General features: G+C 39.2%; 1 protein-coding gene across 4 annotated transcripts in view; it reads left to right on the top strand.

Moving 5' to 3' along the window:
* The window catches only part of LOC141908100 (segment polarity protein dishevelled homolog DVL-3-like), a 30,221-nt gene that overhangs the window by 467 nt on the left and 6,806 nt on the right, over nt 1–22,948 (top strand). For 2 of the 4 annotated variants that reach the window (XM_074797938.1, XM_074797936.1), the window contains exons 2-16: nt 263–332; nt 3,321–3,445; nt 3,703–3,800; nt 4,051–4,101; nt 9,517–9,652; nt 10,114–10,207; nt 10,292–10,361; nt 10,670–10,757; nt 10,844–10,972; nt 12,911–13,161; nt 15,761–15,895; nt 16,638–16,805; nt 18,938–19,153; nt 20,924–21,055; nt 22,613–22,861. In XM_074797938.1, the coding sequence (XP_074654039.1) occupies nt 263–332; nt 3,321–3,445; nt 3,703–3,800; nt 4,051–4,101; nt 9,517–9,652; nt 10,114–10,207; nt 10,292–10,361; nt 10,670–10,757; nt 10,844–10,972; nt 12,911–13,161; nt 15,761–15,895; nt 16,638–16,805; nt 18,938–19,153; nt 20,924–21,055; nt 22,613–22,861 (2,012 nt within the window). The remainder of the gene's footprint in view (nt 1–262; nt 333–3,320; nt 3,446–3,702; nt 3,801–4,050; nt 4,102–9,516; nt 9,653–10,113; nt 10,208–10,291; nt 10,362–10,669; nt 10,758–10,843; nt 10,973–12,910; nt 13,162–15,760; nt 15,896–16,637; nt 16,806–18,937; nt 19,154–20,923; nt 21,056–22,612; nt 22,862–22,948) is intronic. The other 2 variants (XM_074797937.1, XM_074797939.1) reach the window with 2 other exon arrangements.

The raw sequence follows: 22,948 nt of genomic DNA, 5'->3' as shown, positions 1-22,948 counted from the left end.
ACTAACGGGACCAAGATTTTCGCAAGGGTTCCTCTCTCATCTTTGACTGACAAACAAAAACGTGACCCCACAACAGTTTGGTGCGCTTACTGCTGAGGATGACTAGAGGCGCGCGCGTGGCTGTGGTCCTGACAGTCAGAGGTCATCCAGTAGAGGCTGGTCCTACTGACATTCAATACAGCTATAGTGACAAGCTGAAGAACGTGGACTTATTTATTCGAGGCTTTCGCTGTGAATCTAATTGGTGTTTGTATAATTTCAGGGTGGTTAAAGAGGAAATAATAGATGATGATACTAAACTACCATGTTTCAATGGAAGAGTTGTGTCTTGGGTAAGTGTAAAAACAATTTAAAAAACATTTCTACATGTCTATCCATACTATCTACAGCTAGGCCTATCCTACTGCAGCTAGGCCTATCTCATAGCTGGGTCTAGCCAAAAGCCGTATTATACTAAATATTTAGTATTTTTGGTTTATCCCATCTCAGATAAGTCTAACCCAGGTAACACTGTCATCGCTCAGAATCAAAACCAGTCTAAGACCAGTTCTACAGCTAATCTAAAAACGTTAGACCAGTCATAAGATTTGAGACTACTTTTGGACTTCAATCATGATTGTGCAACTGGGCTCAGGTCTGGCTAAATCTATATAGTCTTGTGTTTGACATTGACATAGCCTATGAACCTTTGGTCTCTGATAGACCTATGACCAGTGAGTGAGAATAAATGATTAGAACTATTCTCAGAGAATCTACACCCGTGAAACTTTTCAGTGTTTTTCATTGAAATGAAACCCTTTCATCTAAGAAACTCTCACAGTCAGTGGTACAGTTGCACTTGTGAACTTTATAGTTTGTTTACATTTTGTCGGTTGACTCGGTTTGCCTTCATGGCTCAGTGGATAGTTAGCCATTCGATACCAAACATAGACTGTTCAATGTAATGGTTTTGCGGGTGATTCAAGACGGGCCTTTTGTGATTGAATTAGGGGTGCAATATTTATTTCCGCTTCTGTATCACCATACAGAAAAGTAATTTGTTAACAAGCTCAGTGAAATTGCTGAGAAAATTCTATCATGGTGTTTGACCACAATTTTCTCAGGATAAATGTGTCATCAGTGCCTACATAGTCTGGCGTACATTATTTTAGCCTATATGGAATTTAGTGCATTCGCGAAATAGTAAAAAAGCGCAGATAAATAGATATTATTCAACTCCTTTTCTTAAGATAAATAAGACAGTACTATGCACTGAAATGCCTTCAATGCCAGTTAGTATAAATCATGTGGCACCCTATACAAGTTGTACCAGAGAATGTTGTGGCCGGGTAGCTGTCAATCATTATGTCAGAAACGTTTTGTACTAATGCAAAAAGGATTTTGAGTTCATATCAACAGATTTTTCGTCCATTCATGAAATGTAGGTATGGGAATGTATTTGTTGACTTTAATATTCTGTGAATGGGTAAATTAGCCCTACAGAAAGTTGTTTATTTAATGTTGGCAATGTTGGCATTTTGTTGAAACAATGGTAGGGTTTTTACTAGTCCTGAAAATCCTGAAAATGTTATGGAAAATAATGATAATTTCTTTTCAAGAGGCTTGGATATATTCTATGAAATTTTACATTTTCTGATTGAAGCTATGAAAAAGCTATATAAATTTTCGGAATTATAAAGATTTTTTTCTTGTGGTGCTAGTACAGTAGGCTGAGTATCTGTTTTAACTCATATCTCATTCAGTGAGTAGCTAGACAATTGGCCGTGAAAAAAGTATCGAAAATCAAAGACTGCAAATGGTACGAATCTCTGTCTAATATTGGCAGTGTATGGTGCGGGTAATAGTACACTGAGATTGTATAGAGGTAGAGCAGGCACTGGCAGGCGGGTGGGAGATCACCTGCTGGGCAGTGTGTGAACCTGTGAGTGAGTTACACATCTCACAGTCAGGTGCAGATACTGCTGTAAACCATCAGCTCTCAACTATTACACTACTGTAATATTCTAATAATCCATCCCCCCACTCTGTATTACTGCTCTGTAAACTGCTGGATTTGAGTCTATGTGGATTTCGTCAGGGCCCAAAAGTTTCAGGGACCTAACAGATGCTATATTATGTCCATTTGCAGAAAATAATGTGATTCAATTTTACCTTTATTTTATATCGCAGATTCTTGAAGTGCCTCACGTGAGGCATGTTAGGTACCCTGCTTTCGCCGCTGTTTGTCATCAATTTTTGGATCTGCCCGGTTGATATAGAGGGAGTACACTACAAAACCCAATCTAAATTTTCCCAAACTCATTTTTACGAAGGAAATATTTAGAAATAATCATTCTGACAGCTATATGGTTTTTAAACGGATGAATATTGGAAGTACTGGTAGCCCCGGTCGGTCGGCCTTCCTCCACCCTCACAGTTCCTGAGAGGTGAATGGATTACGCATATGTTTGCCACCCACCACAGCTTACTGAGCGCGTATCATTGAAGGATTGAGCTACTTCAGTAATCTTCAGGGATTTACAGTATGAGGTGAAACTGTGAACGCACTCGGGGTGAAAATACTGCAAATCCGTTCTCATCTTAACCTTCATACTGTTGTCAGTGCTCGCCGTACTTACAAACTTCACGTCGAGATGGCATCGGTTTTAAATTGAAACATCTCGTATGAGAAAATAAACACGATCTAAAGCCTAACGTGGGTCTCATAAGATATGATTGGATTATCGGTGATTCAATCTTACACGACATATACGTCTCATCATTGAGTCTCTGATTCGCGATTGGACTGATATAATGTTTAACTCAGGTTGCGCTGAGATCTGATCCGATCGATCGTAAGGTCGAGTTGCCGATTCAGCCAACACTCGTTTGTTGGATCTCGTGTCGCAAAAATTCCCCAACTTAAAAATTGGCGTCTTGTTGCTGATCCCTTATGACCCGATGATATGTGTCTGTTCCTAGATTGCGCTTACAACTGTTCATTCTGAACGACCATAAGTATCACCGGTGACTGAAACAATCGCTGATTTGTTGTGGATTCTGAATTGTCCGGTCAGATCTAATGTGACTTGAGTTAGGTTTAAAGGTGTAGACTTATTATTGTATTATGAGTTAATTCTATTATAGACTCTGATACTCTTAAAAAACGAGACACCCTCCTAATGCTGCATACCTTTCATGAAATATACCCCTTCAATGATATTGAGGGTATCCTCCCTCTTCATCCCCTCCTCCCTCCTCATCCCCCTCCTCCCACCTCATCCTCTGCCTCCTTATATTTTACTGTAATAAATGAATGTTCAATTGATTATGTTTTGTAGTTGGTACCGGCTGAAAACAGTGCATCGGATACACAATCACAATGTACAGATACAGCAGTAGGAGATATACAGATCCCTACCGAGCGTGTTGGTGGTATTGGTGATAGTCGACCGCCTTCATTTCAGTAAGTTTTACAATCATCGCCTAATCTGCACACCTACCACCATCCAGCCCTCTTATCATTGATAGGTTAACGCTACTGCTGCAATTACTCTACCGGAATCCACCAGGTGTCGCCAGTGTGCGCTGGATTTCGTTAACTCAATGAAAATCTAACGTATGACGTCTGAAAATCACGCCTCATGAACTTCTGGCGAAATGGCCGCTGTATCTAGTGACTTACTTAATTTGTGTAAGAGATTTTATAATTGATAAGTATAGATCATTGTCTTCCAGCGCGAATCCAGTAACTCGAGATCTCAATACAGAACCGTGTGACACATGTACAGAAACTGATTCAGTCATTAGTTCACGTAGAGGTACGTATCACTACGCCCAGTTAGCCCCTAGTCTTAACACCCTATGTACAAAACCATATTCATTTCCATAGCCAATCTACCAATAAGACTAGTCTTTCTAAAGTTTAGTCATGGCTGGGCCACTTGGCTTTGATAAGACCTGGTTAGACCATTTATACTCTCGAAATAAACACAAAACTAATCAGTTTTTAGTCAAACTATGTACTTGATTGGAGTGGAAGAAATAATAATTATATTTTTGTTTTAATAGATCATCCTATACGACCTCCTCACGGTGTAAGATCCAGCAGTCATAGACATGGTAAGTCAGTTCTACTCTTCACTATGTTTCACGTAGTGAAGCTGAAATTGTAGTTATATCATATGAAATTGGACCCTAAGGAATAAATGCTACAGTTAAACAATTGTTGAACATCGCTCGCTGTAACTCAGCGGTGTCGGTGCTGCCACCTGAACTATGATTCATACTCCCGCACTCCTGCACTCGTAGTGTAGTAAATAATTACCAGAAAACAACATGTTTCGATACCAATTGCTCAATAGTTTGTAGAAGTTGACCGTATAAATCAAATCTACGTTTTGTTCAATTTGAACTATGAACTTCACTCCACCAGAAAATCTTATAAATTCATTAAGTTCAGTATGTAATTACGATTGATAGAACACTATATCCGTGTTGACGCGATGAGGAGAGAATCCCACAATTATAATAAAAAGTCCTGAAAATGAAGTTTCGAGATAGTAGTTTATTTCAACGTTTCGACTATATCCTAATAGTCATCTTCATTATTCCTGAAGATGACTATTAGGATATAGTCGAAATGTTGAAATAAACTACTATCTCGAAGTTTCATTTTCTGACTTTTTATTATCATTGTGGGATTCTCTCCTCAGTATATAATTATTAGAATAGTTCATCGAACCTGTTTGTTACTATGGGGTTCCAATGTACGTTGGGACGATATTGTGCTGACGAATTATCCAAATGATGACTTTAGTAAATAGAACTGGAAATACAAATAGTGATGACTTATCCGATTACGACTGAACCGAATTTCACCGTAATATTCTTCCACTGGTTTAACTTGAAACGACTCATAATTTCCGAACGTTTTTCGTTCATCGTTTACGAGTCTTCGGTTTCAATTCGTTTCGAGATTGTTGTTGATTTCGATGACGTACGGCAGTGATTGAAGTGAGATCGTGTATCCACGGAGCAGCGGGGTTCAGCAAACTGACATTCTAACATCGTTCACTTCTCGCCCAATCCTTCATCGCTTCGATCAATCAGTCGTATTTTGAAACGTTGCTGTTTGTTTGAACGTTTACAAATTCTGATCCGTCGAAATATTCATCATCGTTTTACGTCTCGTCGAATCGTATTAAATGCAGTTTGAGTTTTGGTGAATTGAAGTTGTTTACCCTCGCACTAGTTCCGCAATTCTCTGTGACATCGATTCAAATCAATCAACTCATTACGACGAATTTCACGGGACCAGAAAATATGTTCGTTATAATCGATAGTTCGTTATATCTAGTATGAAATTAAATTATTAAAATTGCCTATTTGCAACAAAATTCTAGGATTGACATAACCGATAAATCGTTATATCCAAGGTCTTAGCGAGGTTCCACTAAGAGACAATTCCATTTCAAGATGAAAAACATAGGAAATGAATTCATTTCAGCTCTGGAGTTGGATTTGATCGGGATGATGAACTAGGATTGATAGTTTCTAGGTTGTTATTTTTTTATCGAGTTAAAAAGCATCGTTTCATCGGTTACTAACGCTGTAGCTGGAAAAATGTAGTGAACCTGCTGAGCTAACAGCTATGAGGGTATGACTATTGTGTGTGTCCATCAAAATATGAAATGCCTCAATAAATGCGAGGTATTCCGTACCACTGACTGAATCATTATTCAATACCCCACCAGTTCAATCAGTGGATTTGATCCATGTCTGTTTAGGATCAAGGCTAATTTTGCTGTTTTATAAGATGGTTGATTGTTATAAGGTAATGGTGTGTTACTGCTGTTCGGTGCATGGTGATTGCCAGTTGAATCATTCTCCCTCTCTCTCTCTCTCTCTCTCTCTGATTGGATCAACCAGTGTTGTGTGTTGTGTTCTGGTCTATGGTGATGATTCACTATTGATAATCAATGTGTAATGAGTCGTATAATTGCTGTACAATTGAATTGCCATTAAATCTTACATATAGATCATTGGCTTAACCCTTCTAAACGGGTTTCGCAACTCAGTGTTTGGTATTGTGACATGAGACTTATACAAGTCCTTCAGAGCTTTTTAGTGCCTTTTTTCATTTTGTCAATAAAGATAATGGGTGCATTTCAGTGCGGCAGTACACCTAATATTGCAATTTTGGACATCGTAGTGGCCCTTTGGGACTTGACAAGTTCTTCTAAATTTGCCCCTCTGTGCGGTATTACTTTATATTGTCTTTTCAGACATTGAAATGTATACTACTATGTGGCAGGTCTTCAAAATTGGCCTCTAGTTAAGTTTTGGTTCCCATTTTCAATTTTGGATTTTTCATGGGTAGTCGACCTGTGTGCACTGAACACTAGTTCTGGTTCTAGTCCTGGTTCAGTTAAGGGCAAATTGGTAAAGGGTTTATTTTACACCTAATGTCTGAGCCCTGAGCAGCAGTATGCATTTAAATGCTTCATTCTCTGTTAGACTTTTAAATATTGAATGAGAAGGTTTTTTCCTGAATCCAATCTCTTCTTTACCAAATTATGTGCTACAAAGCTACAAATCATCCTTGAAAATCTAGTAAAATGACATTTTTAATTTCTGAAGTTCCGAATTCCCCTGTCAACTATGAGACCACTGCTGTCAGTATTTCTACGGATAATGGGTTAATTTATGTATTTAATGGAAATTACATTCCTTATATTTGTCTATTACACAAAATTAATGGACTGTTTCTATCTTAAAACTCGAATACTTAGTCTGAAAAGAGAATGTGTTTACTTAGTGAAAGTAGTCTGTATTCAAATCCCGTAGTTACGTCATTTTATGGAGTATTTCTGAAAGCTATGTGACAAATATTTAATAACTAAGTACTGTTGATACTGTTAAATGTCGTTATATAACTGGTGCTATGTGTGACATAGTGACCACCAGCGCGTTGATCAAATATTACAGATAGGTGCCCGGATTAGCAGCCGACTGATTAGTATAGGTGATTAAGAAAATGAAAGATCAGCCATCTCTCGATCTTTCGGACGGTTGTCGTGAGTCACCTTATCTCATACTGGCCCTCGAATAACGCTGTATTTAAATTAGAATTTAATGAATATTCTCTCAGCTAGTTAGCGGTCGTGCCGGCTGTAAGTGACCATAAGTGTCTTCATGAGATCTACATCTCATCAGTAACGGCGATGTCACGTCGTCAGTCGTGATATTAACCGTCGTCTAACTGCGTTTCTCGATTGTGCAATAACATCTCGCAGTTTCACTGACATTCGGTCGATATAGCTTCAATTACCAGTGAAAATATCATCGAGATTCTCGTTAGAAAATCCGATCTGCGAGGAATATTCAGGATTGTAAACGGAATATTTACGTTCGCGACGGGTCTCGATGTTGAAAAGGCAAAATGGTATTCAATAATATAAAGGCTCGTCCTGAAGGTATTCGAGGATTATTATCGTGTTGCGTGAGCGCGGAAAAACGTCGAAAACGATATCGTTGTTTCCCGGTAAGCGATCACGTGATCGTGCGCCCTGATCACACGACTCTGATCATACTGCGACCTTGGACTCTATCGCCTACCGTCGATGATGATCAGTCTAGTAAGTTAGAATCGTCGCGATGATACGCGTTATAACGATTCCCACAAGTTCTACGTTATATAAAACATTTTCCAGGGAATCACGTTTTTCCCAGCATCAATCAACTCTTTCTTGGCTTTTTTTCTATATAGCTGGGATTATTTGGGTAAATCACTTCATGAGGCTCTGTTTGAAATCATAAATTCCGATGAAATTATTTTTGACAGAAATACCATCTACCCTTATTTATGGTATAGATTGTGAGGGCAGCACTGCACTGTACGTGAAGGTATGGTCAGTCAAATGTGAAATGCGATATATGTAGGTTTTCTGAGGTCTTTCAGACCGTATACAACAGGAAAGGGTTAAAACGTTTTTTAGAAACGGTCTAGTCAGTGTCTGGAGAGTCTTGTCATCAAATCTTGTCACGACACCAATTAATAGATGTAACTTCTCGGACATCAGAATCATATTGACCCGTACTATAAACGGAGTTCTCATTTAGTGCAAGGTTCAGTAGCGTGAGTTCAGAATACGTACACGCAGGATCGGGTCCCTTGTCATTTATCCAATTTTCTGATTGTGTATTCCCACATCTCTGTAATGCGACTGCCTGGCGATATTGGATCTGAGCAAAGTTAGTCTAGTAAAGAATAGATTGCTCTCTGAGAGAATTTCATATTAACTGGTATTTATAAGAGTAACAATAACCATTTATCAAAATGTGCACTACTGCAATCCGTAGCTTTCAACGTTGGTTCTTTATGAACCAGTGTCTGGCTGGTAAATCTATCCCCGAGACGTGAATTATGTTTATAGCTGGAATTAATCATTGGAATCAGATTAGAACCTGTTTTATGGGTGCTAGTTTTCAGTAGAGAGTGGTTTAAAGGTCGTTCACGGCTGCTGTCTACGTGAATTGTTTAATGGTTATTTCTGATATTTGCACCCAGCTATTACGTGTATAATTGCACTGACTCCACTGACCCACAACCATAAAACTGCTAATATCGAAGGTGATTAGAGTCTTTATCTTACATCTGTTCCCTCTCCCCTTTCCCCTAGCAACTCTACATCCTAGAAAGTCTTCCTACTACGGACCAAGGCTCTATTCCATTTCCCCGAAAAGTATAAAAAATGAATCTCATAATCAGACTGTTTATGGAGAGAAAGAATCTCGCGTTAAACCCTGCGGCGGTGAAGCCCCATTAACTATCGCTCGTAGGTGTGATTATTGTAGGCATCTCTACAGCCAGTTTGTTCACATGTACAGCCCGCACGTCACTATGTTGTATCCTCGGGCCAGCTCTTATAGCTGCAGGGCTCCCTCCCTCTTACAACCAGTCATAACAATATAGCTTTTATTAAACTGAATCTGAATTTGAAGAGTTGACGATTGTGTTGGTCGTTTGATTTTTGCTGTATTTTCGATGGTTTTGTTCGGCGTATGTCTCCGTTTTCGGGACACCTGTTCAATTCAGTCCCTTCTAGTTTTTTCAACGCGCTGTATTTTTAAAATTCTTCTTTCGCCGGTTTGATTTCTCTAAGATATATCCACGTACAGCGATCCTAGTTACATTTATGCAAGGCATCCTTTTGCGGCGATGATATCAAAACATGTTGCGCAGTCTGAAGAATGTACTTATGACTGCTATGAAGACTTGCAGCCAGTGATTTCTATTACTTAACACTCTTTCTAGCTTTGAACTTCATTTTATTGCTATTTTACTTCAGTTTGTTTTGAAGTTCACTTTCTGGCATTATTTATCATGTTATATCTGCCTCCATAATTCACACAGGATGCAAAAATACATGAAGCATTTTACTTTTGATGTTTGGAAGAAACCTAGTTTAGTTCGCTGTTTATTGTATAGATGGCGAGTTAGTGTTAATGAATGTTGATATTTGTTTATTGTAGGTTCTCGGTTAAATGGTCACAGTAAACTAGAACGGTTACGAGAACGTCATACGTTTGATACGTCATCATCGGTGCTAACAAGTGATATAGATACAACTAGTTTCTTTGATTCGGAGGATGATGCTGCTTCTAGCAGGTAATACTAACGCAGGGGCGCGTTCAGCCTCCTGTCCTGAATACCTTTTTAACCCTTTCAGTGCAGACTAATTAATACCCTATAGTGCTGGAGATAATTTGAATATTTCGATTAATTCCACCCTAGTGTGTTGAATAATGGGAATAGCACTATAGTGCGTCTACACCATGGTGCAGCGTATCGTTAGTTACTAATATTTCACTATGTTAGACTGGTGCTGCCATTTTTCGAGAGAGATAATTACTAATTACATCAATACACCGCAGTGCAGTGTACTAGCAAAATCCATCACCAATTCATACACCGCACTGCGGTGTAGACGCACTGAAAGGGTAAAGACATTATCGCAGGACTAAAAGGAACTCCCCTGGGAATATTTAAGAATTATACAACCTCCAGGGGCCAGTTGCATAGTAATGGCTTATATTGCATGTAGGTTCAAATCTTCTCTCTATTGTTAGATTCTCAACGACGACAGAAACTACGGCTAGGTCTTCAAAATATGGCCGACATCGGCGGCGGAGACGCAGGCATAGGATGCCACCTATTAGTAGGGTAAGTAACTACATGAATCATTATTAGATATGTTATTAAAACTAAACGTTGTTATATGATACGTATTTAATGATCTATTTTCAGGCATCATCATTTAGTAGTATCACAGATTCAACCATGTCACTAAATGTTATAACTGTTACAGTCAATTTAGGTAAGTTTCTTCTCTAAACTAGTATTCATCCAACCGTATAACGTTCAGTCCCTGGGGCCGGTTGCATAGTCATGGCTTAGACTTAAGACCAGTCTAAAACCAACTTAGTTCTATAGCCAATCTAACAACTTAAGACCAGTCTTAAGATTCAAGACCACTTTTGGACTTAAGTCACGACTGTGCAACTGGCCCCAGGGTCCAATTCCACACAAAGGTTATAGTGGTTAAGTCTGAACTGTCGTCTTCGTTACAATATGAAGTGTAATCAATAGTAATTTAAGTTTTACGATTCCTCTGTTTATTTACAGATACAGTGAATTTTTTGGGTATAAGTATTGTCGGCCAAAGTAACAAAGGAGGAGATGGTGGAATATATGTGGGATCTATCATGAAAGGGTAAGTATTCTGTGACAGTGATAATACCGACCGTGATAAGCACGTTGTCCTCTGATAATACGTATCGTATTGTTGTTATTTTAAAGCGGTGCTATAGCTCAAGACGGTCGTATCGAACCTGGAGATATGATTCTCGAAGTAAACGGGATTAGTTTCGAGAATATGAGTAACGACGACGCTGTCAGAACTTTACGGGAAGCTGTGCAAAAACCAGGGTCAGTATTCACGTTTTTCATCGTCAGCCCGACTAGTCAAACTAATCTATTAGTCTCCAGCAACCACACTGAAATTATCTAACATCAATGATCGTTATATATAGAATATAAATCCTAGCGATATGTCATAGCTAGATTTCATTCATTTTTTGAGTCATGTCTGGTTCATTTAGTTCCAAGTTTTAACACCAGATGGAGTATGCTTACCGCGTTCGTTTTTGTTTGGTATTGATAGAGGGAGTCGGTAGTATATTTCATTGCTTCTTCTCGGCGTATCAAATTCATCTCATTTGTCAATTATGCGTAAATTGATTCAATTCGTACTGTTAATGATAGCTAACAGGGTTTGGTGGGTGCTTACTAGTCAATATTGTGTGAAGTGTTTAATGTCAGTTTTAACCCTGAACTATTTCAACAATTTATTTCACCTAAGCCAACTTTTTCCTCTGTTTAAGACAAGTGGATTTAATTCAAACGCGTAGACCTGGTAGACCTGTTCCCTGATCAGTGAATTGATTTGTTGCTAATTGTTTCACAGCTAGTTTATTGAGGCATTAAGTTTGACTGCTAGTTAATGTAGGCATAAACCAGTGGTTTCATTCAGCTGGAGTGGCTAGGGGGGGGGGGGGGGCAAGATTCCTAACCATCACCATTGAACCCCGGAATGATTTAGAATATAAAAATTGTATTTTTCTGATCCTTAAGCATTAACCTAAATTCTTGCTTTGTTGAAAGATTGATCTAGCAAGACAACTAACTTGAAAATTTCATTGAAGCCTTGAAAAATAACACACTTATTTCTTAATATTGTCAACATTGATAAAATTGAATTGACCACTGACAGATATTTTGATGATATAGTACACATTCTCTCGAGAAGAATAAGCTTTTTGAAATGTAATCTAATTACGAAATAAATCCCAAAATTCACAATTGTAATTGTTATTTTGAAACACTAATATTGACGTAGTGCACATCGACTCACACAGAACCCCTTAAATAATGCGTATTAGGTATCAATGTTTAAACATTATTTTAACGGTTTTTATGGCATGATTAAGGTGCAAAATTTATTGAACAGTTTAGGGGTTAATAAAAGAGTCAGTGATGTTTTGATTGGCAGCGAAGAGTGGAAGAGTCAGAAACAGATGTTTTATTTTAAGGGTATTTTTATGAAGGTGTTGATGCAGTTCAATGTAATAACACGGCATAGATCACGAACCTGTGTCTACACCGGTACATGACTCCCCGGGTCTGCCCGGGTCCGCGGCAGACCGACTCCCCGCTTGTCGTACAATCTTAATTGCATTCGTTCCGTAAAAATATCGCGGGGAAGTTTTTATAGCGCGCGAGAGATTTATCTGAACATGGATGAATTGATGGAATACAAGTGAATGTTAACCAGTATGGGGGCAGTTTAACTGTAGAACTATTCGTAGTGTGGTTTCAGTACATGGCTTCATTTATTGTGTGGATTCCACAGCACTTTCCAAGAATGAACTCATGAAAATGCTGTTGCTATCCCTGATTTCTTAAAATCATTAGATTAGTTAGGCCTATATTCTGGGACCAGTTGTAGGCTATTAGCGTTGTTAGATTGGTTACAGAACCAAAAAAGACTGGGTCTTTAAGTTGTCAGATCGGTTATAGAACCAAAATTTGCATAGACTGGGGGCTTTAAGTTGTCTTTAAGTTGTTATGTCGGTTATAGAACCAAAATGATCTTAGACTGAAATTGTTTGATTGGTTATAGAACTAAAATGAGCTTAGACTGGTCGTAAGTTGTTAGACTGTTTATACAACCACAATGAGCTCAGACTGGTTTTAAATCTTAGTCGCAACTACAATTGATCCCTGGATCTCATACAGGTTTATTACTGAACCAGTTTAGAGTGTTGAATCAGGTAATTAATAATGAGTTTGTTGTTTATTTTGCAGTCCTATCACTCTAGTGGTAGCTAAGTGTTGGGACCCGAATCCGAAGGGATATTTTACGATTCCGCGTCAGGAGCCGGTTCGACCGATCGATCCATCGGCGTGGGTCGCTCATACGACGGCGATGCGCGGCGAACTGCCGCCAGGTGGCGCCCCGGGTAGTAATCGCGGCCCGATCAACCCGATGAGTCCGTCGTTGAGTACGATGACGTCAACGAGTTCTTCAATTACCAGTTCAATACCTGAATCAGAACGTAAGTTTTATTACTCCCTCTCTCTCAGTGTTTTCAATAAGAAATAAACAAGCCAGGTCTCTTTGAAAAACAGGAATGTCCCATTATATGTCACAGTCCCTGAAACGAAGGCTGGTTTGAAAAAGCAGGCGGGTCCTTTACAAACAACAGACGGACCTGGGACCTGGGACCTGGCTCTTATTGAAAACACTGTCTCTTATTAGTGCTCTAACGGTTCTTACAGATCAGGAATTTCAGATTTATTTTTCCCTGTTGGCGAAAATCAGGAACTAGGTTGGCGAGATCAAATTTTTGTGTCTCATTGTTCTCACCGATGAGTGGCACAATGAACCTCTAGTTAAGAAACAGCCCCCACTGAGGATATCTTAAAATTTAATCAGGGAACATTTGGTCAGAGGCCAGGGTAATATCAGGGTATTTGGATTCACTGATCTGTTAGAGCTGCCTGCGTTGTGGCAGGGAATTCGGCCACTTCTCTAAGTTCAAGATAATTTGCTTCCTGTGCATCTATATATGTGTTTTGCATGTAAAATGTAGATTTAACTACACAATGGATCTTTTCACTTCGTATTGGACATTTTACATAGATTACCAGTTCATCTAGTTTTATTGGGCAAGCGTTAGTTCTTCTGTGATCGGTTAGTAATGTCTAGGTGGTTGTTTTATGCAGCAATTGAACTGGAAAATTGAACAGTCTGATTAACATCGATCCTGTCTTTTACATATTTCAATGAAAAATGAAAGAATCGTAACATATTAAACCTAGAAATTTCTCTGATTCTTTTATGTAATCAAATGGAAAATTCGGGGTAAACTCTTGGAATTCGTAGATGGGCAGAAAGTGACGGCACCTTGTATAAATCAGCCACAGCTATTCGAGTACTATAGGTATAATTGATACTATTTCAGCGGATGATGTACATTATTTAGTTGTTTCTTTTTTTTATGTTTCATAAATCAACTACTTGTGAAAATCAATAGTATTAGACGGACAGTAAATCTGGTAAATCGTTGAATAGTTTCTCAGCCACCACCTCGGCGATGATTTGTAGGTTTCACTTAGTTTCTGACAGTTTACAAGTTCTCGATAGTGAATCAACTGCAAGCACACGCTCAGGTCTGATATCAGTAGCCGATACTGATAATAATAGGCTTCAGAGAAACAGATTTCGAGGTTTGAGAGGAAAAAACTGATTACCGATGAGATTGCGAGTGAATGAGAGATTGTATTAGAAATCCTTGAGAATACTACAACATTGCATTTGTTTGCGTTTATTTTGTGAAGTACCTGTATCAGAAAAAGATATACAGCATAGCTAGTGTTTATGATGCGGCTAATGTTTCTGAGATGTGATATTCTTGAAAAATAAAAACAGATCTTTAGGAAAGGCCTATGAAAGCTTTATGGATCTGGCTGAGAATCCTGAATTTTGAAAATGAAATTCTTGGAATTAGATATTTGAAGGGTTAGTCTAGCCTTTGGAGAGAATATTCACCTAGTTTGGATGGATACCGATGGATATCTCTCCTTCTCCTCCCTCTCTCTCCCCTATCTCTCCTTCCCCCTATCTCTCCTTCCCCTCTCCCTCTCTCTCTCTGGCGCTATTGACTATGTACCGGTACTTGTTTTAAAATCAAGTTACGTAAACCTTGTCGATTCTCTCTTGATTCTTTTTCGATTCTCTTTGTTTCCTCTCTTGAGTCTCTTTCTATTATGATCTCTTTTTCTCTGTGTCGATTCTCTTCTCGTTGTGTCGTCGAGTGATTCTCTAGATTCTAGATTTCTATTCTCACGAATCTATTTTCATTTCGTCAATAATTTCTGTATTCGCCGTCTTGTATTATTACGGCGTCGATTCGGGGAGGCACAGAACGAGAACACTTTATTTAAAAATGAATTGATTAAGACTAAGAGCGAGAGAGCGATGAGGTGGACATCAGTTCGATCTCGAGTAGTGAACATGCTCCTCTCTGTATGTATCTGGTAGTGCGCGTAAAGCTGCACGCACGCAGGCAGGCAGGCACGCGTGTAGCAGTACTCGGTGAACACACTCACTCACTCGCAGACAGACAGACAGACGCACGGACAGACAAACATGTATTTTAAATCATGTTTACCTATACGGTTCGATACACTACGTTGAACTGTCCTGTTTACACGCGCTGGTCATCGTCGTTAGTTATAATACAGCCTTCGATGAGTTGTTTTTCGTCATGGCTACGAAAATAGAATCTAAAGTAGAATGTGGTATGTATTTATCGGCGGTGGAATGAGTTGTTTGGAATAATTGTCCGGTTGTCTCTGTGTATCGTAATGATCGTGACACCGTTTGGTCCCCCCTTCGTTCATTGTTCGCTCACAGTTCGAGACGACTCGACGATGAATACGAACGCTCCGGTTTTTTTTGCGAAGAATATTCGTTTCGTCCGATTGCGTATCTAGTTTCTCGGTAGTACGTCGGGCAAACATGGACGCATCTTGCAATTCGGATCAGTGCGTCGAAAAATGTAATTAATTCGCGTGGGATTTCTCTAGTGAAGATGTTTCCATATTCTGCCGAGATGATTCATTAATTATTCTCGTTTTTTTCTTTCGCAGGTTACGAAGAACAGATGCATTTGAACGTGAATATGGATATGGCGACGATCGTGAAGGCGATGGCTCAACCGGACTCGGGTCTAGAGATCCGCGATCGAATGTGGCTGAAAATTACGATACCGAATGCATTTATAGGTATATATATATATATATATATATATATACCGCCGATCGGATTTGATATGAGGAATAAACTGAGTCTGAAATGAATACAGGAATACGGTATTCTTTGAGCTAGTATTCATTCGACGTTTCGACTATATTCTAATAGTCATATTTAGGAATAATTATACAGTATTCCTGAAGATGACTATTACCATTTAGTCGAAACATTTCAGACTCAGTTTGTTCATTCGTAGAGTGGCTCAACGTCGGCTCAACGTCGGTTACAGTCGATGATTTATTTCATTTAACGCGCAGCGTTTAAAAATCGGCGATTAGTCGATGTAATCGTTTGGGGAAACGTGAAATTAATATCAGACGGATTGACCTCGATGGGTGTGATGATGAATTTATTGGATTATTAATCATGAGTTGGCGCGTTGAGACTCGAGTCTCTCTCTATATATACCGCGCGGTGCATTGAGTCGTAGTGTTTCACTATTCTATACAACACAATCACTTGTATAGTTTTAAATCAGTTACCGGGTTACCGTTCGATGGTACTCGCAGCGAGTCAATCGGTGCACTTCAATTTATGAATTTTTTAAGCCGTTCGTCGATACTTCGAGTTAACCATTTCCCTGCCCGTTTCGATCCGATATATTTGAAAAAAAATTCCAAAAATTTTTTTGATTTCATTTTTTATCGGTAAAAGTTAGAAATCTTTAAAAAGAAAATTTTTGGTGAAAACTTATTTCAATTATTCATATTACAGGTTCCGATTTGGTGGACTGGTTATTCACGCACGTCGAAGGTTTCGCGGACCGACGCGACGCTCGCAAATACGGCTGCAACTTGCTGAAAGCGAACTATATCCGACATACGGTGAATAAAATCACATTCTCAGAGCAGTGTTACTACGTGTTCGGCGATCTGGCTGGAAGTAAGTACGATGACGACGAGAACGAGTCCGGCTTAACGAGCCCCGGATACCTGTGTAACTTAACTAGCAACAATACTGAAAACATCGGCGGCGTCAATCAGCAGAAAGATCGTACTTTCTACGGAGTTTTATAGCACGCTTTGCGAAAGTTTTCCTGCCGGAGTTTGTTATTTACAATGTTGAATACTTCGCGTGGTTTAATTTCATATAGACATCGATTGACTGAAAAGTATGGAGTAAACCCTCTCCCCCCGGCCTTAAGAGTCCCATTAAGGATGAACTGGAGACATTTATTTCCTGCCCCCGGGATTCTTCGGTTTAAAACTGATTATTTTCCGCGGACTAAGTGGAATTGTAACTAAGTCAGGAACTCATCCGGTTTAAAACTACCTCTCGCCTAGACGCAATTTGGATAATCGAACTCGGCATGTTTCTAAAAGATGCTCTCATATTCCATTCATATTCAGAGTTTTAAGCAGAGCTAAATTTCTAAACATTTCGGAATGAATTCCATGTATTTTAAAGTAGATCGTAGTTGAACTATAGGATCTTAGTTGAACTATAGTTCGTTTCCGATTCCGTGTATGATTAAGTGAGGATTAATGTCACAATAGAAGTCGACGCTCGAGACGTTTCGTTAGTAGAATGTACATATATACATTGTTCCGAGCGAGATTAATAGACTCGAAACGCCCGGAATATTATTAAAAAGGCCTGAGAAAAAAAACTGACACGCCGGTAATTGGCTTGGATTACTGGGGAACGTATTAACCCTACGTGACATTTGGCCCCTAATTATCTCTATAATGATATATACGCAGTAGACTAAATGGAAATATAATTCAGTGATTATCATAGTGTGTATGATGTTGATGTGCTGCGCTCATTTAAACAGGTATTCCATTGAATTTCAACCGCGAGTTGATTCTATTAACAAGTGACCGTCTCAAACCCAGGATATGAATAAACTATGAGCTATTTTTAGAACTTTGATAAGAACTTTGATTTGGCGGGCTTTATGAAACCAAAAAATTGAAGATGAATACTAGGGGTTAATAAGATACTTCGCCGTCGAATACAAAACCATCTGATTTTCGATTGATTTTTCTAGTGCATGAATTTCAAATAATTCTCGATAAATACAGACCAGACAGAGAGGAAGATGTACGCATTGATTTACTATAAAACCACAGCAATTTTGAGATGTGATTTCGAGCTATATTTAGAGTGTAGTTTAGAGAGAGAAAGAGAGAGTTTGGATCAGAAGTTGATTTATAGGTGATGTTTGACGAGTAGTTATACCTGTAACCCCGTGCAGCAGTCAGGGGGAGGGGGAGAGGGGAGTGTACTCGTGAGCTGAGCACGCTGTATAATACACTGTGTATCATACAGCTTCGATTGATACAGGTGCACCGACAACCGAGAAACACATCTTGTATAGGTTTTTTTTTAAAAAAAAAGGTCGAGAGTGCCGTTGCATATATATCTAGGTGCTTCACCTATAAACCACAGTTCTCTCTCTCTCTCTCTCTCTCTCTCTCTCTCTCTCTCTCTCTCTCTCTCTCTCTCTCTCTCTCTCTCTCTCCCGACAGCGTTACAGTCACGCACAGACACTTACACACAATATACACCAAAAATCCTCTCATAAAAATAACAATAATAGTTTCTCCTCTCGCTCAGTCATTGAATGATGAATACATGTATCGAACAAAAAACATTCGTTTACCCGAGTACAATGAGACGAATAGATTTTACTAAGCTTCTATCGTAACTCGGTCCATCAATTCACCTGTCTATTTCTGATCTTTCATCAAATCATGAATATCGTTTCGTAGTAAGAAATTATTGTCCAGTTGTACAGAAATCGATACAGTTGGGGCCTAGATTTTCCCAATAAGGCGGTTACTGATTTAGAAACTGAGTTTAGGTAGTGTATGGGATAGTTTACCGAGATAAACAGATTTAGGAGGAAGGCGAATACTTCCTCGAAATCTGAAATTTTTCCTATAAAACTCTTTGAAAAGTCCAAATATCCCGATTGACCGTTCTGTGAGGAGCCTGTTTACGCAATGTATTCATGTAATTTATCGAGGTCGTTTTTCTGATGTCGTTTTGTATTTATTTATTTTCAGCTCTATCGACGTTGAGTCTAGACGACGTGGATTCCGTATCGGAGGCCGATCGCGATACGCTCGCACCGCTACCGCCACCTGCCTGGAACAATCAATATATATATAACAGTAGTAACTACGGAAGCTATGCATCGATGCCGTATAATTACACGACGGAAACAATCGGATATACGAACGTTGTTCCTCAACGCGACGGTAGTGTCCACAGTGGATCTGGTTAGTTTTCTATCTCCCTCTCGCTTCATCGCCGGTCAATCTCCACTCATCGTCGTCATCTATCTCAGATTTTAGATCGATGCTCGATAACTGGGTGAAAACTGTTAAAAAATTCACCTTGAACTATGAAATAAATGAGCCGCGTTGAAACTGTTGGCTCAAAAATTGTCCCCTGATTGTTGAGGTATTTGCGAGTCTATTCAGGGATATTATAGGGTAAGATCTGTAGGGTCTGATGGAAGGGTAAGATCTGTAGGGTCTGATTAGAAGGGTAAGATCTGTAGGGTCTGATGGAAGGGTAAGATCTGTAGGGTCTGATGGAAGGGTAAGATCTGTAGGGTCTGATGGAAGGGTAAGATCTGTAGGGTCTGATGTAAGGGTAAGTTTAGTAGGGTCTGTTGGAAGGGAAGGATCAGTATGGTCTGATTAGAAGGGAAGGATCAGTAAGGTCTGATGGAAGGGTAAGATCAGTGAGGGCTGATTAGAAGGGTAAGATCAGTAGGGTCTGATGTAAGGGTAAGTTTAGTAGGGTCTGTTGGAAGGGAAGGATCAGTATGGTCTGATTAGAAGGGAAGGATCAGTAAGGTCTGATGGAAGGGTAAGATCAGTAAGGTCTGATTAGAAGGGTAAGATCAGTAGGGTCTGATGGAAGGGTAAGATCAGTAAGGTCTGATGGAAGGGTAAGATCAGTAGGGTCTGATTAGAAGGGTAAGATCAGTAGGGTCTGATGGAAGGGTAAAGTTGGGTCTGATGGAAGGATAAGATAAGTAGGTCTGATCGCAGAAGCTCTCTGCTGTCTCGAGGGTTCGTGCTACGAGTATATATATATATATATGTATGGTAATGAGGTGCAGAGTTAAAGTCTGCTTGTAGTTTTCTCGTAGAGGTTAAAATGTTCTCATTGATTGATTGATGATCAATGATGATAGAGAACGAACCGATGTCTGATCACTGCTGTGTGCGAGGAGCGTGCGAGGAGCGAGCGACATTCATCCATCCATTCTTCACCTTCAATTAGTCTAGACATTGATTTTTAGCAGCAGTTCTCTTTGTACGATCTGCTGATCGTCGAGTGTGTGTGTATCGGTGTGCGCCACCCTAGCTACCATCGGCGAACTCAATTCAACGCGCATTCTTGGAATGATAATAGAACCTTCCGAGGTTTTTACCGATAAAATGTCACTCGACGCTCTAAGCTATATCGGTGTCTAATTTTAAAAAGTTTTACTTTGTCGCCGTTTTATTTTTCTCCCTGTAGAGGAATCGTATACTGTTTCATGTATGTGAAAAATATCCGATCTTCCGTCTGTCGATTTCAAGTATGGATGATTTGTGTAACGGCTTTCATTGTTGTAGTCGACGGTCTCCACGGGTGACTATTCATCGGTGATTGCGCGTTGACTGCGACGTGTACTCGGTTGACACCGACCGACGACTCATCGCTTCTTTGTCGTCGCGTCCGTCTCGAATTACAGTTTAGTCTGCAGTTTTTTTGGGAGAAGAATAGGCTTCGATTTTCAGACGCAGAAATTCATTGATTTCTATATTTGTGTTTAGGTGATTTAGTTTATATCGCCGAAATGAATGTTACTATCCCCAGTTTAACCTGATAAATGAAAAGATGAAAAAATTATCAATTATTTTAGTCTCTCCTGAAAGCAGGCATGAATTACATGAATTACAGGGATTGATTGATTGATTGATTGATTGATTGATTGATTGATTGATTGATAAAGATTTAATTGATTAATTGATGTTATTTGTCAACAGCAGTAAACACATGCGCGTGTATACTTAGTCACACGGTCAAACAAATCCGGCGTCTCTGGGACCAGGAAAAAAAACTATCTTCTAGTCATATGATCCTACCGCCTAGTGCGATCTATGAAACCATCGAGCAAGGTCTGTAAACCTACATCGCTTGATTCGCCATCCAGCCTCTTATCTATACGCTTGTGCTGGCACCTAGTGATCAATACGGGAACTATTTTCCATTCTATACGGGCAAAACGTTTTCAATTGGGTTTTTTCAATAATTCAGATCTATACGTTATTACTTTATTACTCTTGTTTCATGATTTATCTATTTTACCCTTCTGGTGGTTTGAAAGCCCTGTGAAATATGATATAAAATCAGGGTTCTTATCGGTTTTGGAAAATCTTGGAAAAATTTTCACCCCGCCCTGAAAAAATCATAGAAAATTTCATTTTTTTTTCTATGGCTATGGAAAAGGTATGGAGAATCAGAAAATGGTCTCAGAAATAATATTTTCCTTCTATTTTGAATTTTAAGCTGTATGCCTATCAATGTCTTTACTACACATTTGAAGACAAACTTTGAAAACGCTTTGTTGCCTTCAAAAAAATATCAATAAATTTTCAGTTGAATCGTCAGTTTTCGAAAATGTTTCATAAACAAATCAAATTCTCTCATAGGGCAATTAAAAATCCGACTCAATTTTCTTCCTCTTTTTAAACATTCGTTATTTCTGTATTTCGACGTGTTTTCGTTAATTCATCGAAAAGCGATATTTTCCGGGAGTTTTCGCAGACGGCAACATGAAACTCGGCTAAAAATCGTTGTGCAGATTCTCTCGAGAACGATTAATTACTAATAAACAGATCTAATGAGACAAGTGGATGGATTTTACTGTCTGTAGATATAGATCATTTCAGCTCTTTATAGCTCGTATTTGTCTACGAATGCCCGCCGGGTTCGCTTTTGTTACGCGCTGATATCTGGCAGACATTGTTGTCTCAAGGCTCGATTAAATATACGATCATCCATTCAGGCCCCGTACGCAGGGGGAATGTGTGGGGTGCAAACATACCTCCCCGCAACATACCGAGTTACACTATGTTTCATCTAAGAAAATTTATTGGACTTTATTAACGATTCGCTGATTTTGTTGTATGAAATATTCATTAACATTGGATGAAAATGCATCTAAAACGCCTAAAATTTTTTTAAGAATGACGACCCCAAAAGTCCCCTACAGGAGGCTTCACGCCTACAGAGCACGCTGTTGTCAAAAGTTACCACCCACCCAAAATATAGCCTGTGTACGGACGGGCCTGTTCATTGTCAGTGTCCCACTCCTATCCTGTCATGCTATGTCCTGATATCAGTATAAGGGTATAATCAATTTTTTGATTTGATTGTTCGGTGAATAACATAGTGTCCGCTGAAGTAGCAATGCTTTCGATCTCGGCTATAGAAAATCAAACTTGATTTCGGTGTAATCTACCTACTATTTTTTTCTTTATATCAATTCACTAATTAATCATGCAATAATCAATGTTAATATTGTTAGAATTCATATCAACTTAATACATAGAGGGACAGCAGAAATATTTTAAAAAGTGTGACTGGGTTTTTCAGAGGGTTCGTTGTGATAGGGCTGGTCTAATACCTCTCGTGGAAATCACTGGATTTATGTTTCTCTTATTCATTAACAGGTGGCAGCAGCGCATCGGGAAGCAGCGGAAAGCACAAAAAAGAGAAAGTGGAGAAATTAGAACGTAAATCAGCTAGTCCCGGAGGAAGTGGCGGCAGCGATACGGAGACCGCTAGTTTAGCTAGTGTCCAACGTGTGGCGCCACCTATACCTCCACCACCTCCTGCGCCGGTGGTGCCACCTGGTGAAGACGTCGGCGAAGATCTCAGCGGTAGTCGACAATCGTTCCGAATGGCGATGGGAAATCCTTGTGAGTTTTTCGTCGATGTCATGTGATCAGTTTATGTAGTTTTTGTTGTAGCGCTAAAAAACTTCACAAAATATCAATGGAGGTTTA

The sequence above is a fragment of the Tubulanus polymorphus genome, chromosome 7, assembly GCF_964204645.1.
Source record: "Tubulanus polymorphus chromosome 7, tnTubPoly1.2, whole genome shotgun sequence".
NCBI classification, from domain to species: Eukaryota; Metazoa; Nemertea; class Palaeonemertea; order Tubulaniformes; family Tubulanidae; genus Tubulanus; species Tubulanus polymorphus.
Note: the sequence above shows the minus strand (reverse complement) of the source record. Positions and strands in the feature narration are given on the sequence as shown.